The sequence below is a fragment of the Octopus sinensis genome, linkage group LG26, assembly GCF_006345805.1.
Source record: "Octopus sinensis linkage group LG26, ASM634580v1, whole genome shotgun sequence".
Lineage (NCBI taxonomy): Eukaryota > Metazoa > Mollusca > Cephalopoda > Octopoda > Octopodidae > Octopus > Octopus sinensis.
The window spans coordinates 23,668,169-23,680,668 of record NC_043022.1 but is presented as its reverse complement, the minus strand read 5'-3'; the positions used below and the strand labels follow the sequence as shown (position 1 = coordinate 23,680,668).

Sequence of the window (12,500 nt, the reverse complement as noted above, 5' to 3'; positions counted from 1 at the left end):
TTTGGCCCTAGCAACGACACCTTTTAAGATAGGGATTTCTAACCTAGCCCACTCGCATCCTCACCTCATTTTACATGTCCCTGTAAATTTTGGAGTCAATCTGACGGGATCTAGTGGCCTTTAACCCGTTCTCAATGCCAAAACCAGACAAACAAACAAACAAACTTTTCGCATTTCAGAATTATAATATAGAGATATATCACCGTGACCGACCAGGTTATCAGATGTTGCTACACATCGCTGGTCACAGTGCGCTTCGCATTGTTTTAGCCTTTAAATGATGCCACTCCGATGGCTAAGCGAGCAGGCCAATATATATATAGTAAAGTCTCAATATACTAGTTAATTTGTTCCCAAAAACTCATAAACCAGAGCAATAATACCCCATAGTAGCAATGTTATAAATCGTAATTCGTTCCCAGAAAAATATTTTACCTATAAAATTTATAATACCCGTAAATAAATGGCAATAAAACAACAGTAGCATGTTAAGAATATTTCATGTAAAGTTGAAAAAAATGTCATGATCATTTATAATAAAAAATATTATTATATTCGTTTTCTGAATCACTCACTCGCACTAGACTCGTGCACATTTCATCACTTGCAGACGTGATCGCCAATCCACAAGCACTCATAGACGGACTTGTAGATTTCTTTTTAAAAAACAAGTCTAGAGTTGTTTGCTTAGAAGAAGCTTTCTTTTGCTCACTATAAGATTCCCGGTAACACACAAAAGCATTTGTTATCATAGTAGAAACTTTTGCACTTCTTTCAAAATTTGGATCTTTATATTTATCATAAAATAAAACTCGTAAACTTGGGGTCTTGTAAAGCGAGCCCTCGTAAAATGAGGTATTACTGAAAGATGCACTTCATGAATGGTGCCCACACACATTCACTGGCTAGGAATTGTTTTGGGTGTGGTCAGGCAATAAATAATAACGGGGGTGATGTAGGTATTCTCCCCCTCTGCCTATCCTTTTAAGAACAGCTTTCTCACTGCCCATTTCTGTATAAGACTGGCCACCCGGTTCGTCACTTTATCTGAGTTCTTATCCACTTGGAAATTGGGACCGAATCAAACCCCAAGCAGTTGATCTTGGCTCCTGTCACCGACTAGTATTCCTGTAGAATGGCACCAGCTGTCTCTGCTTTTGAGGCATTCGACATCATTGCGATGACGTCATCTGTGTAAGCCAACAATGCTCTCTCAGTTTGAAAGGAATCCCCTCAATTGTTCCAATTTCCGCAGTAGTAACTTCAGAGCCTGCAAGTACAGAAGTGAGAACGAGTAGCCCTGACGGACCAAGTGCACAATACAAAATGGTCCGATAGATAGCGGTTTACTTTGACCATTGAACAGGTACCACTGTGCACTTCAGCAATCCAACGACTGAAAATGGGTCTGAACCTGACTGATTTTCAAGGTAATATGGTCAACCCTCTCAAATGTTTTAGATTGATCAGAGCCCTGCCAAAGCCAGCTTTTTCATTCCAACCTTCTATTATGTATTGCATATGCTGGCGAGTTGTTGTGGATCGGCTTGTTCAGGACCACAAACATTCGAGCTCTCCTGACCAGCTACTGACAACAAGCGCCAATCTTAGCTCTGTTTAGCAGGGTTATGGGCCACAAATTGCCTAGCACGTCCCTTTGTTGATGTCCATTTTTAGCAGTGTTACAACTCTTCAACTCATAGCACTAGGAATTCTCCTATTCTGCTATCAGTTACAGTAGATGTCTGCCAGGATTTAAACTCAGAAGGACCCTATGGTTGAGGTCCCTCAGGACTTTTCCCTGCCCCACTACCTTTCCAGGAAAAATGGATGAAGATAGATAGCTAGATAATAATAATAATAATAATCCTTTCTAGTTTAGGCACAAGGGCTGAAATTTTGGAAGAAGGGACAAGTCGATTACATTGACACCCAGTACTCATAATGCCAAACTGATACCTTGGGTTTCTTGTTAGCAGATCTAGTTTTACCAACATTTGTTCAGTCAGCAAAACATATCTGATTGTAAGCCAAGTTATAACTCTATGCCAAGATATAATTCTATGGCAAAATGGCAACCAGAAAGACAGAAATTGTGTAGGAGAGAATATTAAATTACATTTAGTCTTGCTTCTACTTGAAACAAAATTTTAATAAATCTAAGAGGAATAACTCTTGGTAAATAAAAATACTTGTTTCTAATTTCCTCTAAACGGAATTACAAGCATCCTTGAAAGCAGCTTTGGAAACTTTATAGGCGTGGCTTTGTGGTAAGACGTTTTCTTCCCAACCCCATGGTACCATGTTCAGTCCACTGCATGGCATCTCGGATACATGTCTTCTGCTACAGCCTTGGACCGACTAAAGCTTTGTGAGTGGATTTAATAGATGAAAACTGGAAGAAATCCATCACATATGTGTGTACACACTTAACAACAGGTATTGGTGTGTTTATGTCTCTATAAATTAAAGTTTCAGCAAAAGAGGCTGACAGAATAAGTACCAGGCTTAAATTCTTTAAAGTCGTGCCCCTAGCATGGCCGTGTTTAATGACTGAAACTATATATATATATATATATATATATATATATATATATATATATATATACACACAGTTAGATCTCTCTGTTTTCAAACTTAATAACAATATTTGATATTTTATATAATATATTAATTGAAGAAATATCTCTTCAAAATACAATATATTAAACCAGTGTATCTTGGGTAAAAAAGATATTCCTATAAGAGGTCTAAATGTCCTCATAGTGACTATACACACTCACACACTTTCACAGTACATCAGCTTTCATATGCACTCCAGACTAACCGTTCCTCTCTCATACAACAAAAACAAACATACACACACACGCGCGTGCGAGAGTTAGTGGTCAAACAAAAGAAAGTTGCATTCAATAAATACAGTTGCATGTATTTTTTTAATAAGTGTGACTCACTTCTATATGACTTAAAGTTTCAGGGGCTTGTAGGATGAACCCATCTCATCGGATATCTAGAGAAGAGCAAAGGGATTTGAAACAATCTCATGATGGCTTCTAGAAGTAACGCCTCTATTGGTCAGCTCAGGTCCTGTGGTGTTAATGCTAAGGAAACCATCTTGAATTTGTCTTGAATCTCTTTAGTCTTTTTTTTATGCCTGATGAGATGAGTTCGCCTATGAGTCCATGAAACCTAAAATTATATGGAGCTGAGTCACGCTCTTAGTAATATATATGTTTTACTGGTTTTGGTTACTGGGCAGCAGCTATACAGGAGCACTACCTCGAAGGGTTTTAGTCAAACAAATTGATCTCCACTACTTATTTTTATATGCCTGGTACTTATTCTATCAGTCTCTTTTTACCAAACTACCAAGTTACAGGGATGTAAACAAGCCAACACTAGTTGTCAGTCAGTGGTGGGAAACAGGCATTCATGTGCACACACACAGACACAAACAATGCGATTCACTATTTAGTCCGCCCGGGAACAGTAGCAGAAGACACTTGCCCAAGGCACCACACAGTGAGACCGAAACCAGAGTTTTGTGGTCGGGAAGCAAACTTTTTACACACAACCGCACCTGCGCCTACACACACACACACACACACATACGCACACAGAGAAATGAAAGGAAGAATCTAATATGTTGTATAATGCTTGTTAGTATATTTATTTAAATTAAGAATCTATCTGGCAGCAATCTGAGCTTCACACTCTGTCATCTTTTAACCAAATGAAAAATCACTTGAAAGGGTTAAACAAAGAAACTTTGATATAATTTCAACACCAGAGCTTCTGAGAGCCACTCACTCATAACGACAGGATGAGGCTAATGTTACCTACTAGCTACTTCTGTTGCAAACAAGGATAGACTTGCGACAAGTTATCCAATACCCAGAATTGAGAATGGAAAGAGAGACAGGGAGAGAGAAAGTGAGAGGGATGGAGAGTGATGAGAGAGAAAGAGAGGGATGAGAGATGATAATTTGACTAGGAAAGCAGGCGCCCAGTTCGCCTTTAGTTTTAAACTTGCTATTATTAGAAGGCGGAATATAATTCTAAGCCAGTGTAGTATCATTATTATGCGTCGATCAAGCTGAGAGCTATTCTTGGAAGACTCGAAGACTTCGTTTGATAAGAGTTCTTGTGTCAGGCGGAACCAGAACAGAAAGTATACAAGCAAGTTTCTTGACTGCTGCTAATACACACACACACACACACACACATTCACATATACATACACATATGTACATACATACACATTTTTTTCTTGTTTAGTTCCACAACAGGAAGCGTAACTGAAGACTTTTAATTATTATTATTACCAGTAAAAACACCGCCCTCCAGGTGGTTTTCTATTTCTCATTATAATATATACACACTTTATATATGTACATGTGTGTGCATGCATGTACACACACACACACACACACACACACACACACACACACACACATATGGATCATCAACAGATCACAAATCTGAAAGAGCAGCATACTAAGTAATAGAGCATTAGAGTAATTAGGTAAAGATAGTTTTGGCCGGTCTATGGGGTTATCCTGGGTTTCGCGTCCGTAAGGCACTTAGCTTTACAGTGTCTCTTCACCGCCGGCTATTAGGGTCTGAAGAGACGCTGTAAAGCCAAGTGCTTTACGGGCACAAAACTCTGGGTAACCCCATAGACCAGCCATAACTATCTTTAATATATATATATATATACTGATAAATTAATATATTACGACATATTAAATACATTATAATATAGGTGGCTATAGAAATTAAAAACCAGAACAATATACCACATTACAATATAGATGTTATTCTTTCACTATTATTCTTTGAATATTGATACATAATACGGAATCAGTGCCAATGTTGCATTGTTTTAATCCACAGATCTCTACTAGTCAGACCACGTAACCAGTGACAGAAACCCTTGAGACGTATAGTGTTAGTGGTGAAGCGCTGATATTTCTCCACCAGTCAGGCCATATGACCTGTGGTAGGGCAACCATTGAAATCTATAGAGTTTTGTAAGGAGGAGCGATGATGACTTTGGACATCAACAAAAATTAACTTAATAGTATTTTCTGGAGGACTTACATCCAGGAAATTATTGACAAATCCTGAAAATTCCAGTTTTGGTAGTGCTGCCAAGTGACTGTTGGTTTGGAATAAACTCTACAGGCACAGTGGTGTTACTAATCAGATCTGAGATTATCCATGCAATTTGTTGATGAAATGTTACTTTAGTGATGTGTATAAGAAAATCAAGAGAGATAGCTCCAAGGAAATCAACAAATTCCTGAAAACACTGATTTGTTTTATAGCCAAAAGGAGCCAAGATAGTGCAAGCACGAAATAAATGTTAAAACAGACTGATGGAATGATAATTATCTTGAGTTATTGTTGTTAAGAGACTTTGCTACACAAACCAAAAGAAGAATAAGAAATAACAGGCATCAAAAATAGAAGTATGTAAAGAATGAAATGAAACATTCAGTAGGATGCAACAACCTAGGGGTAATTGAAGGAAAGCCAAAGATTCAGGTGAGCACATCCCCAAAAGACAGGCTTCCACCTTGGGGCCTATTGAAAGAACTCTACAGGTCCAAGATTATGACTACCAAGGGAAATGATAACCTAAAAGAGAATGGTCAGATAAGTAGAGCAAAAACACAGCAAATTTTATATTACTCTGACTACCAAGAGCAAGCACAACTCAATAAGAGAGGCCATCACATAGGAGATGTTAAAGGTACCCCACAGATCCAGCATGATTCTGACCACCAAGGGCAACACTTACTTCAGTTTTGATCTCTGGCCTACAGTTGCTTACTAAAGGCAGGCCCACATCCTTGGGCCATTCTTGCTACTCCTGCCCATCTTTCAGAAAATTCACTTCTCTCCAAGTTGATGAGGGCTTGGCCAATGAGGTAAGCATTTTGGGTTTGCTACTCTAAAATTTGTTCATATGCTTTCCTTTGTCTTGGTTCTTAGATGGAGCAAAGCTACCTGCTATCTACACTTCTTGGCCAAAGAAAGGTGGTAGAGCAATTCTCACAATGAACTCATACCTATTCTACATGAGACAACAGTTGTTTAACACAACACTTTTACAAGTCAGCAATTGCACCTAGTCCTCATGCAAGTCATCAATCACCCTTAAGGTTGACTAGATGGTCCATATCACTCTGATGAATTGACACAACATAATCATAAGTAATAGAACAGAATTTCCCTTACCATCTTCTCCAATTGATCTTCATCATCAATGTTATTGTATGATGTCATCTTGAGTTTTTTCTCAACAGCAGCTCTCAGTCCTTGAGCAAGTTCCTTTTCTTTACTTGCTGATGCTGTGAATTGCTTGAGTAATCTGTCTGAATGGGGAGATTTAACTGTCGACTCTGACCGGAGGCTGTAAGTATCTTCCTGTAAATATAAACAAAAAATTCCTATAAAATGAAATATCTCACATAGCCGGCATGGTTGTGCAAATAAGAAGTTCACTCTGCAATCACATGGTTTCAGGTTCAGTCCCCAGTCCCAATGTAAAGCACCTTGAATAAGTGTTTCTACTATAGCCCTGGTTTGACCGATGGATTATGAATGAATTTGGTGGATACAAACTGCTTGAAAGCTGTCATATATATATATACTAGCAGCATAGCCCGGCGTTGCCCGGGTATGTAAGAGCCCCTAGTAGGCAACGACTAATCCCAATCTAGTCCTTTCCCTCTAGGGAACGAAGGCGCATGTGTAGGTTGCAATGTCTTCTCTTCACTTCCAAATAACTATCAAACAGCTATCGATAATTCAACCCAACCAATTCCTGCCAGGAAGAAATTACATTTGAGACTTTACCCCCAACTTCTGCTAATAGCTGCTGCAGCCGCAAGTTATTTGAATACTTTTTTTGTTTAAACTTTCTTTATAACTACCACCCCAAATGTTTTACCTTAAATTTTTGACGTACCCTAAGGGTCCTCGGACGCTACTTGCAAACTCTTGGTTTATTATAAACCGCTTTTGTCGTGTGCACCAAAAAACCTTTTTCATTCGTTTGTTCAGTTTGGTCACTTTTGACTTTTTCGTTGTTGTCACTCACATTGCTGCCCGCTTTTTTGCCGTTTTTGTACATTTTTATACATTTTGGGATACTTACCCAACGTGCTCCGAGAGTTAAAAAGGTCGAGTTGCGTCCCCTAGACAGTCTGTGGTTTGTGTTTAATACACAAATCGGTTTGCTATGTGTGCCACATATGATTTGATTAACCGATTTTTTCCAGTAATAAAGTATCCTATTGGAATAAAAAGGGCCATATAGCTCCTTGGAGAAGACATGATGCTCGCTGTGAATTTAAAAAAAAATTCCTGCCAATTTGCAAAAGATATTGTCGAAAATATGTCATCTTGAATTTGAACGCGATTTCCTAAAATGGCATGATTTTATCGATTTTTTCTGATGGTAAGGTATTTCATGGAAAACTAACGTCAGAATTAAGTTTCATTGGGTAACATTAAGCTTCACCATGAGTTTGGTGAAAATCGATTGCAAGTTGCGAAAACTAAAACAGAAAATGTGTTGCATATAAAAAGCTTAGATTCTCGACCCCATGTCGAATTTATCGATTTTTTTCAGAACTGGGGGAACTTTTCAAAATTTTCGCTGCGTTAGTTTTGAATTCTGACATTGAGCTATGTGTGTATCAAGTTTCATCAGAATCGGTTGAAAGCCGTGGTCAGGGTGAGGGTACAACCTGACAGACACACAGACAGACAAACTGCCGTTTATATATATAGAGACTAGCAGTATCACCCGGCGTTGCTCGGATTTGTAAGGGAAATAACTATAAAGCATTTTTAGAGAGTTATAGCCAAAAAATGGAAAAAAAAATGATGGTAATTTTTTTTTTTAGTTAAAAAGGTCGAGTTGCGTCCCCTAGACAGTCTGTGGCTTGTGTTTCTGATTCTCGACCCCATGTCGAATTTATCGATTTTTTTCAGAACTGGGGGAACTTTTCAAAATTTTCGCTGCGTTAGTTTTGAATTATGACATTGGGCTATGTGTGTGTGTCAAGTTTCATCAGAATCGGTTGAAAGCCGTGGTCAGGGTGAGGGTACAACCTAACAGACACACAGAAACACACACAGACAAACTGCTGTTTATATATAGAGATATATATATATATATATTTGTATATATATCTATATATAGGTATAGATACACACACACACACACCATAAAGTGGTTGTCATTAGAAACTATGCCAAAGCTGACATTGAAGCATGACGGAGCCCTGTAGCTTACCAGATCCTGTCAAATCATCCATCCCTTGCCAGTATAGGAAATGGACATTAAATGATGGTGGTGGTGGTGGTGGTGTGTGTGTTTGCATGCTTTTGCTCAATAACGTGTTGGTTTGTTGTTCCCATAACTTACTTCAGTAAAAGAGATCAATAGAATAAGGACTAGATTTCTAAAAATTAAATAAGTGCAGTTGATTCATTCAAATGAACTCTTCAAGGGAATAGCCCTGCATGACCACTGTCCAATGAATGAAACAGGTAAAAGAACCAAAAAATGAAAAGGCACAGTGCTCAGGATTTATTCTTCCTTTTTTCCTACCCCACATTCACCAGACTTAGAGATCCTGAAAATGTTATGGTTATTGCTATCCCTCTTTTACCTACATAGTCATATTGTCCTGGGTATAATTTTAAACTGCATCCAATTAAAACTAGATATGCATTGTCTTCAACTTTGTCTAACCAAGAAGAAATCCTCTCCCCTTTAATGACAAATTCACCACTAGGGAAAGAACATGCATTTGAAAGCAAACCTTAGTCCTCTTGATTAGGGCTGACCTGGGATAGCAACAAGTAAAGTAACCCCTCAAACTATAGTACTAGCCATCTTTGGCTGGAAAAAAAAAAGGTTAGTGAATGACGTAAATACTAAATACACATAGTATTTTATTTACACAGGTGTTCTGTGTGAGTAAATCACCTGATGTATGTTTAGGGAAGCACGAAAAATATCTGGGGTCTTTCTTTGAAGGGAACAGTCCCGGCTAGAAGAGCTTCCTTTGGCATTGGCATGGCAGAGATGATAACCTTAACACAAATGTATATAGAGATAGTTGGCAGTTGAGGGTGGGGAGTTTCATAATGGGTGGGGAAGGGATTGTAAGATGTTTAGAACTGTAGCATAACCCATCTGGGGAATATCAATTTGCATGTCTCTCTCTCTCACTCTCTCTCTCTCTCTCTCTCTCTCTCTCTATATATATATATATAATATATATATATACACTACATACATATCTTACTTCCTCAGTATATAAATATATATATATATATATATATATATATATATAGATATAGATATATATACACACACACACATATATATATATGTATATATACATGCATGTATATATATGCATGTATATGTATGTGTCTTTGTATCATCAATTAAAAAGGTAACTATCTGGCATTTGTGACCTTTAACTTTGTAGAAGGAAATCATATGATTAAAGGTTTTGGATACAAAAACTACTAGAGCTATAAAGGAAACAGGTTCAAATAGTAGCAAAGGATGTATATGTATATGCATGAATGCATGTGTGAGTGTTGTAAATACTGGATAAACAACATGATTAGTTACCAAAGTTGGGAACATGGTGAGCACAAAGTGAGTACTATGAGATTAAGATAAATATTTATATTTTCTTACAGCTGTACTCTGGACTATCTGCCAGACCATACTCAAAAGCAGATGTAACGCAAAACAGTGCTTCCATTTTCTAGGGTTAGTTTCAACATTTTAACCTTCAGGGATTCCCAAACACCTGGACTAGCCTATTAGAACTCATAGAAGTAGGAGCTGCTTCTCAAAAGAATATTGCTATCAGAGTTCAAATCCACGTGGTGGTGGTGGTGGTGATGATGACAACTCAATATAACTTGATTTTTTGACAAATCTCAAGATTATCTGTAACAATAAAATGTAGTAACATACAGATTCAAAATCTCTGATTTACTGTGTTGATCTCAGCTGTTCACTCCGAGGGAACAGTTTCCTCACGTCTCCTTAACACTATCCTCATCCTACAGATTCTTGTTGTCCATATGTTTTTGCTTCTTTTTTTTTAGTCATTTTAGTCATTGGACGAAGGCCATGCTGTAGCACTGCTTACACTGGGTTTCTCATCATCATCATCTTCACTATCTGGTCAGGCAACTTGCCCAGAACATGGCAACTCTTCCACACCAGATGTTTTGATTGAGCAATGTGGTATGAATGTCTGGCTTGTGTTTTAGTCACATTTGTCTTTTGCTAGCTGAAATATCTCATCTGTGCACATCACAACTGCAGATGATAGCAATAGTTTACTAAGTGAACTAGTTCATCCTGGCTGTTAACAGTTATCTGTTCATTTGTTCAGCATCTAGTGATATTCACCATTGACTCAATAAGTTCATTTACTGAAAGAGTTTGCATCCACCATACTGTATCCCGTGGTTTCAGTGTACCCTAGCTTTGTCTGTTACATACTATTTATTTGGATATCTAGTTTATCATATCAAACCCTCATTATCACCAAGGATCACTTTTGGTGAAAGCACATCCTTGGACTGCAACCTAAAGACCAGCCCTTCTCTGCAGGACCAGAAAGTGTTTCAGTCCTTAGTAGCTACTGATATCCGCAACAATCAAGTAAGGTCTACAATTTAATGTTTTCTTATTAGAGAGATCAAGGTGTTTCAACTGCACAGATATCCAAGAACACATCCAGAAAATGGTCACCGAACTGATTGGCATAAAATAACTCACAGGTATATTCTGCACTGGGTTATAGGTATGCTTCAGCCCCTGCGCCATAGACATGTTTCATCTACTGGACCACAGAATACTCCAGCTACTGAACCATAAGAATATTGTAGCTACAGAAATGCTCAAGGCTACAGAAATGCTCCAGCCTCTTGACTATAGGAAAGCTCCAGCCAGGGCTACAGGCATAATCCAGCTACTGAGCCATAGGAAAAGTCGAGCCACAGGAATACTCCAGCTATTGTGCTACAGAAATGTTCTGGTGACTGGACCATAGGAAAGCTCTCACTACCAGGTCACAGGCAAGCTCCAGCAGGAACACTCTAACCATTGGGCCACAAGTAAGCCCCATCCAGTGGGCCACAGCCATACTGCTTCATCTTTCTATCTGTTTTTGTTTCACTGCTATAATGATCTCTGTTCCTGGCAGTTTGTTCAACTGAACCCTTCAAGGCAATGCCCTGGCAAGGGTTCAGTCCAATGACTGAAACAAGTGAAAGATTAAGGATGTCCATGAGTAGCAGAGGTATTAAACCCAAAACGGTGGCTGTTAATAGCATGCACCACGTGGAATTAAGGACCTACTAAAGCTAATGGGGGAGGACCTCAGAGATTCTTGGTGTTGCATGGGGAAATGCACCTCAGTTGTGATCCCTTGAAAAATTAGAAGATATTCATTTAGAAAATTGGAATGGTCACAGTTGGAATGACTATGATCATTGGTCTGCTGCAACAGGGCTGTCCTGAGACTATACAATAACAACAACAACAATAGCAATAAGGGATAAGCAGACAGACAAACAACAATTACAACCATAATAATTATTTTGATTAAGCAATTAAACAAAGAAAACAAGTAACAAAGCGAAAATGAAATGGAAAGGTGTGAGGAGGGAAGGTCAGTGAAAAGAATTTAAGCGTGTGTGTGTGTGTGTCTATCTGTTCGTGTGCCTGGTTTTGTATATGTATGTTTGTGAGAGTTTGTATGTTTATGCAGGCGCACATTTGTGTGTGTATGCGTGTAGATGTCTGTGTATGTGTACATGTATGTATGTACATATGTTATGCACATGTACTGAGGTAAAAAGGCAGAAAACAAAGAGATAGAAGGATTGATATATATATATATACAGACAGATAGATGGTTGGATGGATGGATGGATGGATAGATAGACAGACAAAGACACACACACACACACACAGATAGCTAGCTAGCTAGCTAGATGAATAGATAGATAGATAGATAGATAGATAGATAGATAGATAGATAGATAGATAGATAGATAGATAGATAGATAGATAGATAGATAGGCTGACTCACAGACATATAACAATGGTGAGACAAGAAGACAGAGGTAGCAACAGAGAGAGAAGAGGGAGGGAGAGATAGGTAGATAGATAGATAGATAGATAGAGAGAGAGAGAGAGAGAGAGAGAGAGAGAGAGAGAGGATGAAGAACATCTAATGTAGTAAGAGCAGAGGAGCTGGAGGTATGGGTGACAGTGGTAATGGTGGTGGTAATAATGGTGTTGATGTAGGGGAAGAATAAGACAGAAGAGAAGAAAGCAAATGACAGAGAGAGAAAATAAGAAAGACTAAAAGAGTAAGAGAAAGAAAGGAAGAGAGAGAGAGTGTGATGGGGGGAAAGGATATAAATTG

General features: G+C 38.3%; 1 protein-coding gene across 34 annotated transcripts in view; it reads right to left on the bottom strand.

Annotated features, from left to right (window-relative positions):
* The window catches only part of LOC115224761 (serine-rich adhesin for platelets), a 284,926-nt gene that overhangs the window by 142,503 nt on the left and 129,923 nt on the right, over positions 1-12,500 (bottom strand). For all 34 annotated transcript variants that reach the window (XM_036513719.1, XM_036513717.1, XM_036513722.1 and 31 more), the window contains exon 7: positions 6,247-6,435. In XM_036513719.1, the coding sequence (XP_036369612.1) occupies positions 6,247-6,435 (189 nt within the window). The remainder of the gene's footprint in view (positions 1-6,246; positions 6,436-12,500) is intronic.